This window comes from Podarcis liolepis, assembly GCF_965112155.1.
Source record: "Podarcis liolepis genome assembly, chromosome: 11".
Taxonomy (NCBI): Eukaryota; Metazoa; Chordata; class Lepidosauria; order Squamata; family Lacertidae; genus Podarcis; species Podarcis liolepis.
Window position 1 is genome coordinate 63,074,734 of NC_139565.1, and position 22,174 is coordinate 63,096,907.

The following is a 22,174-nucleotide window of genomic DNA, read 5'->3' on the forward strand; positions in this document are numbered from 1 at the left end:
TTTGCATGTAGAGTCAACCTTGCTGGCTCCCTCTTACTCACAGAATTCTCCCCTCTTGACAATTTCCAGAAGTGAAGGGAACCACCTTCTAGAAGCTGTGGATAACATTTTGGGTAGCTCAGGATGCTGTGGGGTGCAGTTCCAACACACTAGGTTTTACTAATGAGGTTTTTTAAATGAGGTTAATGAGGTTTTTTTAAATTTAACATATAACAGTGTGTTCCTTAATGCGATTGCCGTGTGCACTGAGAACAGTGAGCTATTAATTTTTATAAACAAATACGAATGAAATGCAAACGCTGAGCTGAATTGCCTCATTTCTCTACACAACAGCCACATCAGCACTGGGGGTTGTTAGGATTTTATTGTTGTCCACAGTGTGACAGAACATGCTCCTTCAACCTATTGGTTGAGTAAAATAAATAAAAGAGGAAATGATAAGCTGGAAAAGAAATATATACAGACATTGAGCCCCACAATAAGGCCAGGAAAGGAGAAAATGTGGCTTACAGATGAATACCCATGATATCATTTCTAAGAACCACCAGCAGAGCCTCTGCGAGATTCACGGAGAATATGAATGGAGGATGCTAGAAAGCCACAGGTGCCAGCTGATACCCAGCTGCCGCTTTGCCCTCACTCGGGCACAGGCTTGACTTGCTTTGCTGCTTCAAGCTGGGTCAGCATTTCGTCCCACTGGACAAACTGTTTAGAAAGAAGAAGTGTCTGGGGCAATCGTTTAAGGAAAAGAAGTTGGGAGTCTGACAAACACAATCAGCAAAAGCAGAAGAGAGAGCGCACCAAAAGGGAAGGACTTTAAAGGGAAGTCCGGAAATAGTCCGAGATGGAAGTATTGCAGCAGGTAGTGGAAAGCTGAACTGACACAGCTGGGGCAGATGTCCCTCAACATGGCAGCCAGCAAAGGCACACCCTGCGGGATGATGTACACAGCGGCACTGCGGCAAAAAGGATACCATTTTGTTGTAATCTTCTAGGAGAAACCGGACGTTCTCAGTCACTGCTTCGCATTGATCCTGCAACAGCGGAAGGGTTCAGTCAGACAGGGTTTCATGATGTTGCCAATTTGGTGTTTCAGTGCTAAGATGTAAGTCTAAGAAGGGTTGTTTCTTCCCACAGAAGAGCTGCCACGTGGGCAGACATTCTTAAGTGTGGATGGCAATGTTTCCTGACGCACTGCTAAAAGGGGGAAGGGAATCAATACAGCTGGGGACTTTGAGGCTCCTGCTGTGCTGCATCAGAACATCTGAGTCCAGATTTTAGAAAACTCAACTATGCAACTGTGTAAAAGAAGAGTTTGGATTTGATATCCCGCTTTATCACTACCTGAAGGAGTCTCAAAGTGGCTAACATTCTCCTTTCCCTTCCTCCCTCACAACAAACACTCTGTGAGGTGAGTGGGGCTGAGAGACTTCAGAGAAGAGTGACTAGCCCAAGGTCACCCAGCAGCTGCATGTGGAGGAGCGGAGACGCGAACCCGGTTCACCAGATTAGGAGTCCACCACGCTTAACCACTACACCACACTAGCTCTGGTGTAAGAAGGAGCACCTCAAAATACCAGAGTGCTTGGCCTAGAATGCCGAGTAAGCAGGGAGCCATTTGTCCAGGGCATATGGAGAATTTCTTCATATGCTTTGCTTATGAGTGACAGAAGATAAAGCTAGAGGATAACTGTGTCAGCTCCTGCCAAGTTTTTCGACTGGAGAAGAGCAGAGGAAACCAAACAATGATTTTCTGCTTTTGTTCAGCTTACCTGCTGCTGAATGTGGATCTGTGAAAGCCTCTGCAGCTTGGTAGCGTGGTCAGGAGCAGCTGCAAGAGACCACAGAATGAGTGTCGGGCTCTTGATTCTCAGGAATGGTACTCAATACTATTAGGTGTTCTGATGTAATGTCCTTGAAACAGGCTTCCATATGAGATATGTATATAGACAACTAGGGGGCTAGTTTTAGGAGGAAAGGTGGCAAGTAGCTCAGCTATAAATGTCTATGAATATGTCCTCTCTTCTTGGTGGGAATAATAGCCTGCTGAATTAGGCCAATGATCCAGCCCCCCCCCCCCTTTAATGGCAGGGAGCAATTCTTCTGGGCTAGCTTGGCATTCTGTTTTTAAAGACATATAACCTGGGCTTGTACATAACAATATTACAAAACAAGAAGATGGAATTATTATGCAATGATTTTCACAAAAATGCCTGTAAATGCATAAAAACATAATGTGAGTCAGAATGAACCAGCCACAACAGATGTGTATCTTAGCTCTTGGTACTTGGATCAGGGACAAAACTTGCCTTTGATATGTGCACTGTCCAAATATGGCTGCAGGTTGTTGACTTGCTCCAGAAGTGCTGCCTGAGCTAGGATGGACTGCTCTTCTGTTGGAGAAATACAGAATGACATACATCAGTGGAGGGAAGAACGACTTTGTCATTCAATGGCAACAGAGCAAATAGCACAGCAGATGAACGAATGAAAGGAGCTGGCTCTTTAGTTGGGCTGAAGCAAAACAGAATGCTTAAAGAACAGATTAACGTATCTAGAATATGACATTAAGAGTGCAAGTATTCTTCTTCAAGTAAGTGCCACTGAATTCAGTGGTGCTTACTTCTAGACAGATATGTTTAGGAATGCACTGCACATTGAATAACCCAAAACAAAACAAAAACCCCCAAAACTATTTCATATTGTGAATTACCTGCTAAAATGAATTGCAGCTTCATAGCATCTGGAATAGCCATTCGATCAATGTACTGGGGATCTAAATATTTTATGACATCTTCAACTTGAATCAGAAAGAAGAGAGAATCAGAAATTTAGAACATAGCAATGACAGAAAAAGTATTGTCTGATTAGGCAGAATACTTGGAAACAGATCAGAGCCAGTTATGACTTTCAACAATTTTTCTAGGACTTCTAGCCATGAATTTGCCATGAGGGTCAAGGGACATTCACAATAAGCCCTGATGCCATTCTCTAGAGTTCTGCAATCTCTGACAATCATGAGACCTCCTTTATTTCAGCTGCTCCTAAGCCTATTGCAGATTGATTTGTTTTGAAAAATATAAACGGTACTTACTTTTCTTGAAAAGAATTTTAACTCGCTCTCTTTTGCTTGCAATGTTCCCCAAAGCCACCTGGACTTTAACCAAGCCATCTGCTATCTACAAGAGAAAAGACATTGTTAACAACTTATAAGACAAATTACATACAGCAGGAGTGGCTAAGCACCAAGCTGGATCTGGTCCAGTAAACCAGATACAGTGAGTGACCCGCCACACCTACAGCTTCATCTCCAGTTGGGAAATAAAACCCCTATGCCTCCTCTTTGAGAGTAAAAGGCAGTGTTTCTGCCACCCTCACCCCAATGCTGGAGAGGGGAGGGCTGCAAATACCGAATGTGTGCTTGGGTGTTTGTATGCAATAGTTTACGCATGAAGGCATGACTGCATGCATGTGTGTGTGTGAGGGAGTGCTGTCCATGGTGGGAATACCTGGGAGGAGAGTGTTGTGCAGCTATTCGGAACAATGCTTTTTAATAGGGTGGGGCCAATGCGGATGATAGGCTATGGATATGATTTGCTTGTGTACTCGAAGCCATTGCCAAAAAAAGAAAAAAAAGCATAGATGCATTGAAAAGCAGCAATTATATGACATGGTTTAAAAATAATTATTAAAACTGGGCATTCTGTCAGCTTGAGAGTTTTCTTCCTTGGAGAATAGGGGCAGGGCGAACCAGGAATGAGCTTAAGGAATCAAGGGGAGCCACCAACAAAGGCCATGCTGAGCTGGACAAGCCAAGGGCCTGAGAACTCTGGGTTTATAAATTCAATAAATCATCTTCTTTAGTGATCCCTCCTAGCTGAGCAAGATTGTCTTCCATAAACACGGTTTTAACAATGAGTCTGTGACTGTGGAGGCCAGTTCTGGACCCACACGTCCTTCCACAGTGGGGGCATTGGTTTCCAGGCGGGAGTTGATAACGGTGTGGATTTGCCAAGCGTGCCTTCCTCTTGGCACATTTCTCCCTTGCGTCCTGAGTTCAAGCGTCTTCAAAGCCCAAGACACCTTTGGCTAAGGCTGTTCTGGAGCGCTCGCAGGCCAATGTTTCCCAATTGCTGGTGTTTATACTATTATTTTTTTTAGATTTGCCTTGAGACAGTCTTTAAACCTCTTTTGTTGACCACCAGCATTACGCTTTCCATTTTTAAGTTCGGAATAGAGTAGTTGCTTTGGAAGACGATAAACAAGGGTCTGGCCCAGAACGAGGCGGTTGCTTCTGTCACCGGCAGCGCTTCCATGTAGGAACTGGGGAAACGCCCGGAGAGGGGCTGCCAGCCAGTTCTAGCCTCAAGGCCGGAGATATAGGCCTGGTCCCGGAGCCAGGCCCGAAGTGGACCCGCTTTTGGCTCTTCTGACTTTTTTTTAAAAAAATGCTATTTATTAAAGTTTCATAGAAAAACAGTAAGTTCAAAATTTAAACATAAAATACAAAAGCCAATAGAAATAACAAAAATAGAAAAATCACAAAACAAAACACATACAAAATACACAATAAAAAGAGTTAACATAATAACAGAAAAAAGAGCAAAAGAGTAAAAAAGATTAGTATTTTCTTATCTTATCTTTCAATCACTAGTTTCTTGACCTCCTCACACCTCCCTTTTTGTATTCCAGTTGAGATATTTAGTTCAGCAAATCCTTACCCTCTATCACTTAACCTTACTCAACATCTTAACCTGTATTAAAAATACATTTTCCATTATTATCAATCCATATTTACATATTCTTATTAATCTTTTTACTTGTTTTCAATCCAACATCCCTTTAACATTCGTTAATTTTACAGTATTTCTGTAGATAGCCTTTAAATTTTTTCCAATCTTCTTCCACCGCCTCTTCTCCCTGGTCTCGGATTCTGCCAGCGGCTCTTCTGACTTTTCATCTGCAAGCCGCCTCGAGTCCCTGACAGGGGAAAAGGCGGCCTACGAATAAATATGCCTATAGCTAGAAAGAAACACGGCCGCAGAAATACCTTTCGGGCCCCCGCCGCGCCTTCACTCCCCGCGGGCGCCCCGAAGACGCGCCCCTCCAAGGCGTCCACCCGGCCCTGAAGCTGCTGCATCTCCACAGCCGCCGCCGCCGCCATCTTGGCAACACCCGAAGCGCCGGCGGATGCCGGGCGGGAAAGGAGCCAATCAGAAGCGACGCCCGCCGGAAGTTAGGGCTGGGCCTCGGAGGGGGAACGTGATGGCGTCATATTCCTTAACGGGCGCCGGGTGGCGCTGCCCTATCTCTTCAAGCTTCTCTATGCGTAGCCCCGGAAGTTGGCCCTCTCGCGACCCGGAAGCGGCTTTCAGCGTTGCCATGGAGACGTCGAGGCCTAGTTCTCCGCTGCGAGGCCCCGGGTAAGGGAACTTTAGCCAGGGCGGGGGAGGCCGGGCTGCTGCCCTGGGATTCCGGGTCCGTCGCGGAAAGCCTTGCCGCCTCCCGAGGTCGAGGACTACAACTCCCATAAGCTGCGGCTGCCGCGGCGCTGGGAATGCTGGGAAATGGAGTCCGGAAGCGACGAGGGGCACCTAGTTGAGGGAGGCAGAGCATCTCTCTCGCCGCTTGCCAGTGCCATTTAAAGTTTGGGAACTGAAGATAGAGCCCTGGGGTGGGATGAGGCCTTTAATGGGACAAGCCATAAGCCGGATCCGGAGGCTTCGCTGCCTCCAGGAATTTGGGTGGCCATCCCTGCCTCTTGTGGCAGGGAGTTCCACAGTTTAACTATGCGCTGCATGAAAAAAAAAAGACATTCCTTTTATCCGTCCTGAATCTCCCAACCTTCAGCTTCAGGGGTTGTCCATAAGCCCTAGTGTTTGAGAGAGGGAGGAAAACTTTTCTCTATCCATTGCTGCCTCCAGCAAGGGAGAACATAGCCACTGTGGCTAGGTAAAGGGACCCCTGACCATTAGGTCCAGTTGTGGCCGACTCTGGGGTTGCGGCGCTCATCTCGCTTTATTGGCCGAGGGAGCTGGCGTACAGCTTCCGGGTCATGTGGCCAGCAGGACTAAGCCACTTCTGGCGAACCAGAGCAGCACACGGAAACACCGTTTACCTTCCCGCCAGAGCGGTACCTATTTATCTACTTGCACTGGTGTGCTTTCAAACTGCTAGGTTGGCAAGAGCAGGGACCGAGCAACGGGAGCTCACCCCGTCGCGGGGATTCGAACCACTGACCTTCTGATCGGCAAGTCCTAGGCTCTGTGGTTTAACCCACAGCGCCACCCACGTCCCAGCCACCATGGCTAGTAACTATTGATACCCTTGTTCTCCATGAATTTGCCCTTAGTGAGTTTACAGGTGGGTCTGGGTGGGGAATTAGACGGGTCACAAGTAGAACTCTCTGTGTATCAATTGGCACAGTTTTTTCTCTTGTGCGGTTTCTACACCCCCTTGCACCTCTCTGTTGTCATCCTAAAGCTCTTCCTGCTAGCTTCCCTGTGTTGTTCATTTATTCTCAGCAACTCTTGTAGATGTGCTTTCATTTCCGGTAAAAATAACTGCAGATTGCAGCTGTTGGGTGACTGGAACCATAGCACAGAAGAATATGGGCTTAGGATCACAATGCAAAAATAAAAAAATTATGTGCATAATGCACAGAGCAACCGGGAGTCGTCTTGTCTCGATGCTGCTTGGTCCTGCTAGTTGTTCAAGTTGCAATACAACGCTTGGGTAATTATCCGCAAACACACAGATATTCTTGTATTTTATAGTCCACTGTGTTTCATAGAACACTGGCATAGTAGGTACTAGATGTTGTCTTTGGATGCTCTCACAGAAAATTGATACATCAACTCACCTCCCTCACCCCGTTTCTGAGAGCCAATTTTCTACTTTTCAAAACAGTGTTGCTTTTTAAAATAACCTAAAACCGTTAAATTAGATAAGCTTAATTTCCCCTCACAGTTTCACTTTGCGGACATCTTCTTTTAAAAACATATTCCCAGGTGTATGCTGGGAACAATGGGATTAATTAATGCAGAGCCATTTCTGTGAACAGAATCCTGCAGAAACTTCAGATCCTCAAAGATTGGGAGTCAACTGAGAGACAGTTCATATACTTCAGGGGAGGGGAAAGGTTTTAATTTTTACTATTATTATTATCATTATTATTAATTACATTTCTATACCGTCCTTCACACTGTCTGGAAAAATGTTTTTAAAGGTGTGGAAAATCATCTGTAATGGGCTTCCAGAAGGCATTACAGCATGTACAGTAGTACAATACAGTACAATAAGTATTTTAAAAAAATCAATGCAGAATAGCAGTCTTTACTTGTTTACAAAGCATTTGAGCTTCACTTTTTGTTAGGAAGGGAAGGCTAGTATTGAGTGAAAAAATCCACTAGTTTCTGAAAACGTCAGCATTGGGGCTCATGCCTAGAAGCCCTGATCCCACCCTCGGGGCAAAGAAGAGCCCTGTTGCCTGGTTTCACATCATCATCAACATTTATTACTTTTACCCCACCCATCTGGCTGGGTAGCCCAGTCATGGGTGCAGGGTATTTGCAAAGATTCAATGTGAAAAGACAGTGGTGAGGCAAAGGCACTTGGCACCCCTCTTCTCAGGGGCATGCTGGGGTTTCAAGAACTAATAGTCAGGGCTGGCCCACACTTCTGCTTGTCCCGTGCCTAGAAAGCATTGTCCTGCTACTTTCCCCCTGGGAAGACCACTCTTTAGCGCTCAGTTGAACCAAATGGCAATTTTGTGGGTTTCCCCAGATTGCTGTTTGTCCTGATCTATCACTAAAGAGTTGGGCGTCCCATGGAAAGGAGTGGGAGAAGGGGGAAGCTGCTTTCTAGGCATGTCACAAGCAGGAGTGTGGACGAGCCCTCAGCCTCTGCAGCCCTAAAGGTAAAGGGACCCCTGACCCTTAGGTCCAGTCGTGGCCGACTCTGGGGTTGCGGTGCTCATCTCGCTTTATTGGCCGAGGGAGCCGGCATACAGCTTCCGGGTCATGTGGCCAGCATGACTAAGCCACTTCTGGCGAACCAGAGCAGCGCATGGAAACGCCGTTTACCTTCCCGCCGGAGCGGTACCTATTGATCTACTTGCACTTTGACGTGCCTTCGAATTACTAGGTTGGCAGGAGCAGGGACCGAGCAACAGGAGCTCACCCCGTCACGGGGATTCGAACCGCCGACCTTCTGATCAGCAAACCCTAGGCTCTGTGGTTTAACCCACAGCGCCACCCGCGTCCCTCTGCAGCCCTGGTTCACCTTAAGTCCTCTGATGGATCTGAATGGATGCTCTGAATTCTCAAGGGGTGCGTGAGGAACCATTTCCAGCTCAAGGGCCACATTTCCAGCTCAAGGGCAACCGTCCATGGGTTGTACGTCAGTGGTGGGCAAGGTCAGAGGCAGAAGGAAGCAGAGCAACAGAAGCAACACAAACTTTACGCAGCATGCTGTATTCCAGCCGCATGAAAGTGTCTCCATATGTACATCTCTTAAGGGGTGTGGCCTGTGGAGAGGGGCGTGGCCTGTAGAGGGTCTTGAGGACTGGAATCTTGAGGTTCTTGATTCCTGCAGTACCCCATCCAAGAACGGGTGGGCTCCTAGCCTTCTGTGTTTCTACTGATGAAAAGCATTTCTGTGTTGCCTGGGTAAAGCTTTGGTAGCCCCATCAAGCCCATTCAGTCCATCAAGACACTGACTCAACTGTCTCTAGCTTGATGTCCTCCATATGTTGGGAACATCACAGTCATCATCAATGTCCATTGTGGTCTTGTTCAGCAGCATCCCAGGGCCATTAGGATGGCTGCCATGGGGAACAGGAGGCAGATTTATTTTCTTGCCATACTTCTGCTTTGCTGTCTTACAAAACTTACAACCAAAGTGGCTAATCAAATGAACACAACAATGAATTTTAACACATTTAAAGTAACTGCTAAACCTATCACAGAGCAATTCTAGTCAAGCGCAGAGCGGCAGAAACAATCCAACACAGCCTTCAGCTGGGATTAAAATGGGAAAACTAAGTCTGTGGCAACCATTTTGGCTGTGCATTTCAAAGCAGATAAAGGAGGTCTGGTGGATTGTCCCAGGAAAAGCACCCTACAGTCTAGGACACAGAAAGTCCTGCCTTTGGTGCCCCTATTCTGATGAAGTACGGCAGTTGGATGGACTCTGTCTGATCCAACAAGGAAATTCTTATGTTTATTCCTGCTCACAGACTCCCCCTTTCCCCTGTTTTCCTCCTGCTGCTGCAGTTTATACTGAACAAAGACTGTTGACCTCTAAGCAGAGTTCCTGCTACCCTGCTCAAATGCCTTCCTCTGTGTCCCATACACCTGGGCACTCATAAATAGAGGCTCCACCTTCGTCCCAGGAAAGGTCTGTAGCTCAGAGGAGGAGCCTCTCCCTTGCAAGCAGAAGGTCCCATGTTCAAATCCTGGGATCTCCAAGTAGGGCTGAAAACCTGGGGAGACATTTCCAGCCAGCACAGACAACCATGAGCTAGGAGCAGTGGTCTGACTCAGTAAAAGGCTCTTTCCTATGCTCCTAAAAAGGCTTTCTCTTCAATATCATACAGGAAGCCATGGAAAACATGTCTGGTTCTTTGGGCTGGTGTACACACCCATGACCATGTATGTTAAAAACTTGACGTGCTCCCAAATAACTGCACAACCATTATGTGCCCAGTCATTTAGCACACTGCCGTGTCACTGAATATGAGTAATTTTTAATTTGTGCCCTCGGGAAGCCAGCTGAAGTCAGCATCTCCTATCAATACCGGTCCACTTACAGCGCAAGCTGGTGTAATGAAAATCCGATCGGAGGGCTGGCGGGAGTAAATAAGTATGCCATTAAAATGAGAAAATCAAACCCCCAGACAGGTCTTTTCTCTCCCCCATTGATTCCTTTTATTACGGAAGTATTGCAGCTAAATAACATTAGTGTGAACCATCTCGATAGTGTTTTCCGCAGATTGTGTGTCAATAACCCAATTGCAGGCAGTCTCTCTGCGCGTTTGGGGGCCACTCTGCTCAACACGCCGTTAACGGGAAGGGTCGGTCCTTTGCGGTGACCTTCCCTGCCATCATGGTGACCCGCAGAAACAAGATCATGTTGCCTCTCTCGGCCGGATTGCTGCTGGATGCGTTTTCTAACTCTTGGGAGCAGACATTGTGCCGTCCCTTTCGGGGTCAGGCCCAGCCAGCAGGGGAAAAGCAAAGTGGGAATACTGGCAGGGGGTCAACTCTTGAGAAGTCAGGTGATGCTTCAGCTGTCAAGGGTCAAACAATCCCATTCAAGGCTGTAAGAGGTCGTTCACACAGCCCAGAAGCTTCAAGCACAACTTCCTATCTGCAGGGAGACAGTTTCCGCTACTGCCGCTAGCTCATGGCTTCATAGAGTTGCAGAGTTGGAAGGCGCCAGAGGCTCGTCCATTCGAACCCCTGCCATGCTTATTTCTGGAAGTGCAGGACATGAATCTGCGCTGGCTGGGAGTTGTAGTTCAAAACATCTGGAGGGCAGCAGTTTGGGGGAAGACTCTGTTGTGTTAACATAGTCTCCTACCTGCCTCTCTCTACTTGCATTGGAAAACGTGGGATAACACTTGCTTGACACAACATCGTCTAAACTACCTGCAAGGAAATCAGAATAAATAGTTGACATCGTCTAATCTCCCTGCAAATGCATCAGGATGAATGGCTCAATAAACAGGCCACCTCTGGCTTGATCTCTGAGCAGACCTCATGAGTGTAACATCCAGCCTAATTATTTCACTTCTTTCATTGTTGTTTTTCCTCGTCCCACTGTGAAACGTCTTACTTGATGAAAAGCTCTGGTGAACTCAAAATGCTTGTCACATTTTGTGACTTTTGGGTTCCTCCTAGTCGTGTTCTTACCCAGCTGTGGACTAGGGGTGGAATTGGAGATATCATCTCGCTTCCTTCATTTTTCGTGAATTGTTCAGCCCATCCTGTTTCGCAGTTCTTTCCCTTTCGTAATTTTGACGCTCTTTCATCTCTGCATGCTTAACCTGTGTAAGATTTCGTAATCGTTTCCGAAAACTTTGATGTTTGTTTTGTAACATGAATTGCAACCATGTAACCGATACTACATTTTGGTTTGCACAACTTTATTATGCCCCACTCCCTTCCAGAAAATCTAGGGCTATTTAACAGAAGGGGGAATGAGACCATTAACACATAGTATAATCATGAACACATGCCATACTCACAACCTGGAAAAAGAAGGAAATGGTGTGCAGACAGTTCATTAGAGCTAGTCAATTATTGAAACGAGATTTCCTACGTAAAGTGAAACAAACATAGCTGAATTTACTATTACGAAAAAGGTGTTTTGTATTTTTTTTTTAAATTATTAAGTTTTTAATTTTACAATTCCAAATAAACATTTTACAAACTTTAAAATATCCAGTGGCTTCCCTTCTCTTTCCATGGTTCATTTTACATATCATATATTCCTGCATATTTTACTAAACCATTCAAATCAGTTTTAAAACTTTTACATCCATCAGAAATTATTTATTCCGTTGAATTTATCTTAATGCCTCCAGTGTTTTTAGCTGTATACAGTTATTTTCCATATATTCAATAAATGTTTTCCACTCTTCTTCAACTATATGTTCTTCTTGCTCTCTTATTCTTTGTGTTAAATCTGCAAGTTCTGGATATTCTGTCAACTTAAGTTGCCAATCCTCCTTAGTTGGGACCTCACTCACTTTCCATTTTTGGGCTAACAAAACACGGGCTGCAGTTGTTACATACATAAATAACCTTTTTTGACACCTAGGAATTTCTGTCTGGGTTATTCCCAACAAAAAGGACTCTGGTTTTTTGGGGGAAAGTAGTTTTAAACATTTTTTTAAAAATTCATTATAAACCATTTCAGTATACTTTTACCTTTTAACAAGTTTTTCAAAACAATTATTTTGAAAATATTTATTGAAATTTCAGGGACGGAAGTGCCAGCATATCGTAATCCCATGAATGTTCAATGATAGTACAATGGCATTTTGGTTTTCCTGTGAATGTCCCGGTCCTTAAACACTTCAATCAGGAGAAAGCCACACTCGCAGAGCTCAGGTGATGCTGGATTTTGGCATCGATGTTGGCCCTTGTGGAAAGATAACTGCCCGGGTAGGAAAAGCTGTCAACATTTTCCAACGTCACACCATTGAGTTGGATTTGTGGCGCTGCAGAGGGGTTATTTTGTGCTTGTTGGTGCAGCACCTTGGGTTTTGGGGTATTGAGCGATAAGCTAAGGTTTCCGTAAGCTTCTGCAAAGATATTTAAGATGGTTTGGAGGTCATCCTCTGAGTGTGCGCACACTATATTGTCATCAGCATACTGAAGCTCTATGACGAAAGTTACAGTAACCTTACTCTTTGCTTTCAGCCTGCTCAGATTGAAGAGCTTTCCATCTGTTCGATATATGATTTCTACTCCGGTGGGGAGTTTCCCTTCGACAAAGTGTGGGATTATGGCAATGAAGATAATAAATAGAGTTGGGGCGATAACTCATCACTGTTTAACGCCTGATCCCACTGTGAATGGTTCCGTATGAGAGGCACTGTTATCCGCAATTGTTGCCGCCATGTTACTGTGGAGGAGCCGAATTTACCTGGGCAGCCGATTTTCAAAAGGACAGTCCACAGGGCAGTGCAATTTAAAGTGTTGAAGGCCTTAGTCAGGTCAATAAATGCCATATACAGGGTTGGGTTTGCTCTCTGCATTTTTCTTAAAGCTGTCAAGCTCATTACTCACCTGATGATTGCTTTATATACGTAGCTTACTGTGGCAAGGTATTGGAAGGCTCTAAATGCCTTTGAGATCTGGATCTCACAACTTTGGGACCGAATAACAAGGGACAAACTGACGACCTATGTCCAAGAGAGCTGAATGGACCAAAAAACCACCACTTTTCCTGACCTAGTTTTATTGCATACGCAATGTCTATAAAACAAGGTTATAGGCTTCTGAGAACACACAGCAACTTGTGGAATGAAACATTTGCTTAAAAACTGAACTGACTCTAAAACTAAGTGTAACTAGACATTGGGTGCTTCTGTGGGGTTGGCTGGGTTTGTTGAATATTGCTGGTTGTAGTGGAAACAATAAACTATATATTTTTTTTTCAGGAGAGATTTCGCAAACTGCTGTAATTCTCCAGTATGAGATAGAACCCCCCTCCTAAAAAAGTAGCAAGACTTTGGAAGCCCCCATAGTTCCAACCTGCTGAAGGGGAAATTTCAGGTCCACACTTGGCTGCTTCCAATCTGTGTGACATGTACAAATGTGGTCCCTTGCTCCTCAAAACCTATTCTTCCTGCCTCTTGCTTTGTCTTGCCGTCCTTCTGTGTACAGTAGCCATTGATTTGCTTACAGGGCTATCTGTCTAGCAGAGCTCTGCCCGGATTCTCCATGAAGTGTCTATATATCTCCTGTATCCCTTAGTCTACAGTTATCTGGATATCTGCTGCAGCTATCTGTCTGTCTGCAGCAGCTGTCTAGCCGTTTACCTCCGGCATCCATCAGCACGTAGGGTTGGCCCAGAATATTTATCGACAGCCTTCTCATTTGCTTCTCTCTTTACGGCGGCAGGTAGGGGAAGCAGCCCATATTTGGGGGGCTTTAAATAAACAAATAAGAGCAATCCCTCTGCATTTGTGGCCAGCTCAAAAGAATTCATCATTAAAACGCATTAACAGGGTGTAAAAGGCATGAACCACCAGGTGAAAACCCGTGGAGTGGATTTATTTCTGCAAGTGGGGAAGAGGGGTATGCATGGAAATGGAAGAGGAGATGTAATAATTAAAAGCTTTTCTTTTTTCTAGAAAAGAAAGCTAGAGGGCAAGAGCGCCTCTCTGGGCAGAAATAATGCAGGAACATTGCAGGAACCTGCAGCACTGCCCCTTGCAGTCTGATCCTCTTTGCATCTTTCTTCAGAAGTAAAAACCCCACTGGGTTACACCCAGCTAAACTCTACAAAGAGCCCCTCAAAGCACCCTTTTTATGGCACGTACATGATGATTTGTGCCCACAATGCTATCAGAGCAGTCACATGTGGATCCCACTTTCAATGCAGCTTGCACCTGTGAAAGTTTTGGGATGGGGACTTGATAAAGGGTAACAGAATATTGGGAAATGATATATAATAAATTGTAAAAAAAAGTTTAAAAGTACCTTTCCAACACTGCTTATCTCCAGTCAGTACACACATTCCTGCCGAAATCCTGTAAATTTTTACGCCACAAATGTTTTCTTTTATTTTGTCTCGCTTTTGCTTCGCTGTTTCATTTATTTATATTCCATTGCTTTTATATCCCGCTTTTTTCTCCATGGAGCTCCACGTGGAGTACATAGTTCTCCCCGCTGCTCATTTAATCGACACAACAACCCTGAGAGGTAGTTTAGGTTGAGAGGCAGTGACTTTCATGAGTGAGTCTGGATTGAATCCTTGTCTCTCCCGGGTCCCAGCCCAACACTCCAACCACTGCACGACACTGGCTCTCAAAACCGCAGCTCAAAGCTCTCTCATGAAAACATTTATAGCCAGCTCAACGTTTAAAGGCATTGCGGCGGCATATGAGACTATGGAACAAAATTAGACAGAACAAATTAAGAAACTCGTTTTGCATCGACTGAAGTTGTGCAGCCCAGTTTACTCAGATCTCCCACTGATGGGGCTTACTCCCAGGAAAGTACACCCACAGTATGAGACTTCTGGTTCTCATTTTGCAAATTCAGTCCAAATTGCAGTGTGCCCATCTGCTCACTAGATGGCATGTTTTCCTCTCTGTAGCCCCAGAAAATCTGCATTGGAGATGGATAAAACCTGGAGGGGTCTGGATTGGGCCCCTGATCGTTTCCATTCCTGCATCTGGGCACCAAGTTTTAGTTTTATTTAATCAACAGAGGCTTGGTCCTCCTCCTCCTCCTCCTCCATTACAGAATGCCCATTTCAACAAATCTTTCTGGCGACGACAATGATCCCCTGCAGAAGATCACAACCAGCCAAGAAGGGAAATCACCCCACCTTTTTCTTTCCCCTCTCTCTCTTGCCAAAGCAGGAGATCCATGACACCAGCAACACACAGGAGGTGATGTTGGAAGGAACACAGCATATCACTTCTTTCTCCCACCTCCTTCAAGGTCCTATCCTTAGCAAGTGTGCCAGCACACAGGTGAGCAGGTGGTTGAAGCCACAGAGGAAGCCACAACTGCCATCAGTTTTCTCCTTCACTCCCATTCAAACGCCCTAGCTCGGGACAGCAAAATATGTGATCTGCCACCATCACTCCTTTGCTGCCTTTCGCCCCCAAAGCACCCTTCTCCAAACCCACAAAAGGAATGTCAAGGACCGACCCGTGGCTGCCGAAAACTACCTGCCGCGCAAGCTCTCGGAGATCCCTGCAAGAGAAGGGGAGAGGTTGACTTCACAGCCAAACAGAGTTGAAGGACAGAGGCCCTTCCGATGTCTGGAGTTTCTCTGCAGGGCAATATGAATCCCGCATCCCTGACTTCAGGAAAACCTCGTCTCCAGTCTGGTTGGTGCCCTGCACATTTTGATTCCTAACTTTCCTTCCTGAAGAGCTAGAGACTTAGGCCTCATCTGCACTTTTGCTTGCCGGGCATTTGGACCATATGGTGGACCAATTAATTTCCCTGGGTCCGTTGTTCCTTGCAAAAATATGATATTAGCCGCTGAATCAAAGCAAAATTCTTTTTTGGATTTTTCTGTGCATCTGGTAAGTTCTGATTCAGTGGATAAGACCAGATTTTCACAAGGAACAGCTGCAGAATGACGAGCAAAAGTTCCCAAGGGGATTAATCGGTACACAATATGATCATATATATATATAAAATAATTGAAAGCTCTCAAACTCTGGGGTCTCTTGCAAGCATGAGCCCTGATGCAATTGCTCCAAGGATTTGGCTTCAGAGTTCAGCATCCTGTTTTCATAGATGCCTATGGAACTAGAATTAGTTACTCAGCCCTCACTGCCTGCTTAACCACCAAGGTGACCCACAATGGATATTGTTGGTGAGGCTCATTTAACAGCAACAAGAGACTGAGCCTTTAGCATCGTCAACCCAGTTCTGTGGAACTCTTTGCCACTAGAGATCCAGTGCGTGCCTTCTTTAAAGGAAAACCGGCAAAAACAACACTGCTGACATGGGTTGCCATACGTCCAGATTTTCCAGGACATTTTTACAGATTTCTGCAGTCTGCTTCAGATTGCAGTATTCCGTGTATGTCTGGATAATTGTTATCTGAATTTCTGATTTTAACATTTTTCAAATGGCTTTAAAAAAAAAAATTGCATGGATTTATCTGCAGTTGTTGTTAACCGCTTTGATGTTTTCTTTATTCATGAGCTGTATATAAATATTTCTTTAAAAATAAATATGCCTCCCTGCTCTATTTTGTGACTTTTTTTGATTAAGTGCTGATTGTATTTTATTGAGAATACAATGTAGCGTTTTAGCTTACATTGCAAACTGCCAGGAGGTAGAATAAAATATTTCAAACGAGTAACTTAAAAGCAAACAAGAGGTAGGAAAAAAACACGCTGGTTGACAGGGGGTGTCATGCTGTACTTGGGTCCTGGATTCAAGTCTCGCTTCCACCTGGGACCCACTGTGTGATCTAGGGTAAGTTGGTTTCTCCGCACTGTAGGTGCAAAATGGGAGAGGACCGGGCAGGATGCAAGCATTAATGGAGACTGCAGGGCAGTTTGCCAAATAACAGGTATCATGGTGGTTATTATTAGTCATTCATTTCAAGGATTTATAGCCGCCTTCAAATCTTGAGATAAAAGCTTAAATCTGGAATCCATAAAAAGTGATTGAAACAAACTGCATTAAAAATATGCATGCAAATAATAACCGAATCATAGCAATAAACAGATGAACCAGCAGTGTCACATGATAAAATGACAGATAAAATTGGAAATAGACAACTGCTGTGAAAAAAAATCAGGCTGAGATCAGTTTGCATTGTTCATTAAAAGTCTGGGAAGTTTTAAAAAAGGAAGGCGCTAAAAAGATGTCTCTGGGGGGTGTATTCTAAAAGTGGGCACCACCAGCAATAAGGGGGTCCTCTCTGTGGTCACCACCCACCTCACAGGGGCCCTCAGAAAATTACCTCTGATCAGGATCATAATCCCCCCTTTAAGATTGATAGACTGCCCATTAATTGCATCCTCTGGATGGTTCACAATTTTAAAAAGACAAAAAACAAAAAGATGTGATCTGTTAGACTTATTCAGCTATTCACATAAGACTAACCCCAAACAAAACCATTCTCAAACAGCACTAGAACCCTGTTCAAAATATATAGCCAGGCCCTTAATCCTTAGGCAGGTTTGCATGGGGGTAGCTGCAGGATTTATATAAACGATGTAAACAAACAATAAATATCACTGTTAGGTGACAACATCCTAGCAACAGGCGCGATTGTTGCTGCAGTGAACACTTCCCTGAGTATCCCCAGAACACACATGGCAGGGTAATAATATTTACCTCTCGGATGTGCTTTAAACCAGCGCCTCTAATCCCAGAGCATCTATCCCTGGCATGTCCTAATGGCCTTCCTGGACAGGCCCAGTCATGCGCCGAATAACTTTAGTCAAATGCCTGGCCCTTTTCAAGGGGAGGGAAGGGGCCAGAATGAATCTCTCTCTCTCTTTCTCCTTTTCTCTCTCTCTTACCTTTTGCATTTCTAGGGCTGCAGGAACACAGCAGCACCCATGCCAAGAGAAATGTGAAATAAACACACGTTTAGTCTAAGTGTTTAAAAACCGTTTCTGCTCAAAGGTGGGAAACATCACTTGGAGGGGGGAACAGCTTGTGGCTGTTTCTCCTGGGATGCTTGATAGTAGAAGGCAGTTCTCCAGGCAGGAGCCAGATGACAACATTCCCCCTGCAGGCAAAACCAGCTAAAGAATATAAGAAGATCAGAAGAGCCTGTGGCTGGATCAGGCCAATGACGCATCTAGTCTGGCATCCTCGTCTCACAGTGGCCAACCCAATGCCCCAATTGTAAGCCCCAAAGCAGGACTCTTACGATACGATAATCTTTATTGTTATTGTCCCATACAGAACAACGAAATTGAAAAAATCTACATCAGATGTTCAAAAACCCACAAGCCTGCTATCCCAGCCTGGTTAGCCCCCTAAAAACTCTGATACCTCATAATTAAATACAATATACTCCCACAGAGACCCCTTGCACTGCGTTTAAAACCAAAATCGCATTTGGATAGAAACTGTTTCTCAGGCGGCTAGTCCTAGTCTTTATAACCCTGGACCTTCCTCCAGAAGGCAGAAGCTGAAAGAGATCATTTCCGGGGTGCGCATTATCCTGCGCTATCTCTGCTGCTTTCTTATGGCACCTGGCAGCATAGATTTGATCCAAGGTGGGAAGAGTGCACCCAGTTATTCTCTCCGCAGTCTTTACAACCCTGGACAGCATTGCTTTTCCCCTGACCGTGCAGCTCCCAAACCACACACACAGACCATAAGTTAATACACTCTCAACAGTATAATGGTAAAATGCCATCAACAGGTCCTTTGGGAGATTGTTTTTCCGGAGGATTCTCAGAAAATATAACTTCTGCTGTGCTCTCTTCATCAGGTCTTTACTGTTTTCTCCCCAGGTTAGGTTATCTCTCAACTCTGAACTCCATTTCAAGAAATTGAAACACCGAGACCTGTTCCACACCCTTCCCCTCAATAATGAGTGGCTGAAAATTCAATTTGCGTTTCCTAAAGTTCACAATAATCTCTTTTGTCTTCAGAACAGCAGGCTCTCCAACTGTCCCTATTTTCCAGGGATGTCCCAGATTTAGAAAAGCCGTCCCGGTTTCTGATTTGATCCCAAAATGTCCCACTTTTCCTTAAAGGTAAAGGTAAAGGGACCCCTTACCATTAGGTCCAGTCATGGCTGTCTCTGGGGTTGCAGTGCTCATCTCGCTTTACTGGCTGAGGGAGCTGACATACAGCTTCTGGGTCATGTGGCCAGCATGACTAAGCTGCTTCTGGCAAACCAGAGCAGCACACATTTTCATTTAAGTAATGTTGGAGGGTATGGAGTTATCTGACCCCCGAGCCGTCTGAAGGAGATCCTGTACAGTGGTACCTCTGGTTGCAAACGGGATCCATTCCGGAGGCCCGTTTGCAACATGAAAACAATGCAACCTGCAGCAGCACGTCTGCACATGTGTGGGTTGCGATTCGCCGCTTCTGCACATGCGCGTTACGTCATTTCGCGCTTCTGCACATGCGCAAGTGGTGAAACCCGGAAGTAACCCTTTCCAGTACTTCTGGGTCGCCGCAGGACGTAACCTGAAAGAACATAACATGAAGCAGACGTAACATGAGGTATGACTGTATAGGGAAGCGTTTTTTAATGTTTTTATATGTGTCAGAAGCTTCCCAGAGTGGCTGGGGCAACCCAGGAAAAGATAAATAGTAAAATATTACCATTATGGAATTGGACGTCCCTATTTTCATCGGAGAAATGTTGAAGGGTATAGAAGAGTGCTGGATTTCGGTCAGCGTGGGCAGTTCACCTGCACTGGGTGGTGAGCTGAGGGGGCTCGAAATCATCATCATCAATCTATATTTATGCAGATACCTACCTAGAAGATACATTAAATCGACTGTACCAGAAAGGAATTATTGTAGCTATTAAGAGTTTACCTGGTTTCTCACCTGGGGCTGATGGGAGTTGTAGTCCAAAACATCAGATGGGCGCCACATTGACAAATCCTGAACTATGGGATAGCCAGTACGTTTATCCAATTAGCAATGGGTTAGCAGTGGCCCGAGTAGAGAGGAACGGCAGAAATGTTCGCTGCGGTTCCAAGCATGTTTTCTCAGGAGTTAGCCTCACTTTTTCAATGGGCCACACCCCCATGAAAGTGTGCAGCCTTCATCTGTCACAGAAATGGCAGTGTGTAGTGAACCCTACAGAAGAGAGATGTTTATTTCTGAAGATATCCATCTGCTAGAGCAGACATTTGCCTCCTTAACAAATTAGAGGTTGAAGAGGGTTTGAGGGTTGTTTGGGGTTTAATAAGAGAGAATTTCTCATAAAAGTGAGGTACTGCAAGGGCTTGTCCACACCAGAATTCACAGTGCATTCCTGCTTAATTTGCATAGTGTACATGGCAATACCCTCAAAAAACACTAGTCTTGATGCCTTCCCCCAGTATATTCAGGTTTCCCCCATACAGGGACAATCCCCAAAATGGGAGAGCTCCGAATTGCTCCGTGTGAGGTTGCAAAGGATTTGTTTTGGTGTTGTTTGGTCTTGCCACTTCCTCCTGTTCCCCTTTCTGTGCCTGATGCTTCCCAGTGCTTTCATTTCTTCTCAGAAATGCACTGAGTTTTTCTTTTCTTTTGAAGCCTCAGATTCGTGCAAACAGATAAACTGTGCAAGCAAACATTTAAAATTTTGACTCCAGGTTTATTGGGAAGCAATCTGAAAAGCATGTGCTGCTGAAAATTTACAATTGCTTTCTGTTCCTTTCCAGTACGCTAGTAAAGGTGTGTCAGGAATTTAACCATCTCTCCCTCTCTTTCTCTCCATATGTATGTGCATATCCATTTTTCTTTTGATGCCTGTGATTTGCACAAAACTGGAAAACTGCACGAGCAAAAAGCCCTAGCCATAGATATTCTTTCCAACCCCCAGATTTTCATAAAACCAGAAAATTGCACAAGCAAATTTACAATTGCCTGACTCTGTGCTTTTGCACACTTCGTGGGTCGGGATATTTTGGGGGGTTTTTTTGGAAGGTGCAAGTGCACCTATCTGCACGCATGCTGTCTGAATTTTATTGGCAGAACAGACTCGACAAATCAGAAGGTGGGGAAACACAGAAGGGAGTGCCTACTGGCACGAGTGGGAAAAACCTACGTTGATCCTCATATACAGTACAAATTCAAATGCGTGCAGGTGTGGACTCCTCTGGTCGGATTCAAATGGGGAAAGAGTGGATAAACAGCAAAAGAATGCTCAAGTGTGGTCAAGCCCTTGGATCAAACTGATGCATTAAAAATTTTTATTTAAGATATTGGTTAGCTGCTCTTCCGTCAACGCTTCCAGAGAAAAGAATAAAGCAACCACACACATTTAATTGCTTTGTATTATTGTAACAGACCACTGCAGATAAAACGTGTTGTGCACAGACATGTGAGCTTCGGGGTAACACAGAACGCTTGGATGAAATGTTGTGAGATGAATATAAGGAAATCAACTGCCCCGTATGCTTTGCTCTGCTGTTACTCCTCCTCTCCCTGCAGTTCTGAGTATTTCTGTCCGAAATCGATGCCCCCTTTTGACCGCCTTTGGGCTGTTGCTGCAGGGCAGGATTTAACCTTTGAGGATCAGGGTGGGGGTGCAGAGCGAGATTCCCAAGGATGCCTGGAGAGCAGCAATCCTACAAGGCTGTCCTGAGGTACTTCCAGGGCAAGACCACCTGCTACAACTCTCCCTGCCTCTTTCTGCTTGCTTATCTCCCACATAAACATGCTGGTGGATGCTGGGATGTTAATGGAGTTTATTAGCCACCACCCGTCTTTGCAAGAGCTCTCCTTTTGCAGCTTAACCCACAACAAAGTCAGCTGTGCGAAGGGGAGGAGGAAGAGGAAAAGGGCAGGAGAAATATGTCCTGTTTATGTCTTGGGAACTCTGGGTTTCTCTTGACTGCCCAGTGTCACGGCATGCTCTCTCTCTCTCAAATACTGCTCAGTGTGAAATACAGTGGTACCTCGGGTTACATACGCTTCAGGTTACATACGCTTCAGGTTACAGACTCCGCTAACCCAGAAATAGTACCTCGGGTTAAGAACTTTGCTTCAGGATGAGAACAGAAATCACGCAGCGGGAGTAGGAGGCCCCATTAGCTAAAGTGGTGCTTCAGGTTAAGAACAGTTTCAGGTTAAGAATGGACCTCCAGAACAAATTAAGTACTTAACCCGAGGTACCACAGTATCATTTGAGGACAACTCTCAAATGCAAACTGTATGTCTATCAGGCACTTTGAAGGACCAGCTATGGAGGAGGATGAAGGAGCCTGCAGAAACACTTGTGGATATGGGCCAATATTTGAGCATTCAGTGAATAA

At 45.0% G+C, this 22,174-nt stretch overlaps 1 protein-coding gene and 1 long non-coding RNA gene across 2 annotated transcripts in view; both read right to left on the reverse strand.

Moving 5' to 3' along the window:
* The window catches only part of LOC310689134, a 283,669-nt gene that overhangs the window by 189,036 nt on the left and 72,459 nt on the right, over positions 1-22,174 (reverse strand). The gene's annotated exons all lie outside the window — the stretch shown is intronic.
* On the reverse strand, positions 346-5,210 carry DCTN3 (dynactin subunit 3). Its single transcript, XM_083466315.1, has 7 exons — positions 5,051-5,210; positions 3,095-3,179; positions 2,714-2,800; positions 2,310-2,393; positions 1,773-1,831; positions 975-1,034; positions 346-726 (listed from the first exon to the last, which is right to left on the reverse strand). Exons 1-7 carry the CDS (start codon positions 5,162-5,164, stop codon positions 637-639), a joined length of 579 nt encoding a protein of 192 aa, XP_083322441.1. The 5' UTR covers positions 5,165-5,210; the 3' UTR covers positions 346-636.

What these genes read in the sequence shown, in the direction of transcription:
- DCTN3 (XM_083466315.1), bottom strand. Translation starts at nt 5,164, where the DNA reads ATGGCGGCGGCGGCGGCTGTGGAGATGCAGCAGCTTCAGGGCCGGGTG. An exon ending in GCTGCAATTCATTTTAGCAG is followed by an intron (nt 2,394 to 2,713) that starts GTAATTCACAAT and finishes TTTCTCCAACAG; the next exon opens with AAGAGCAGTCCATCCTAGCT. An exon ending in TAGAAGATTACAACAAAATG is followed by an intron (nt 727 to 974) that starts GTATCCTTTTTG and finishes CGATTGCCCCAG; the next exon opens with ACACTTCTTCTTTCTAAACA.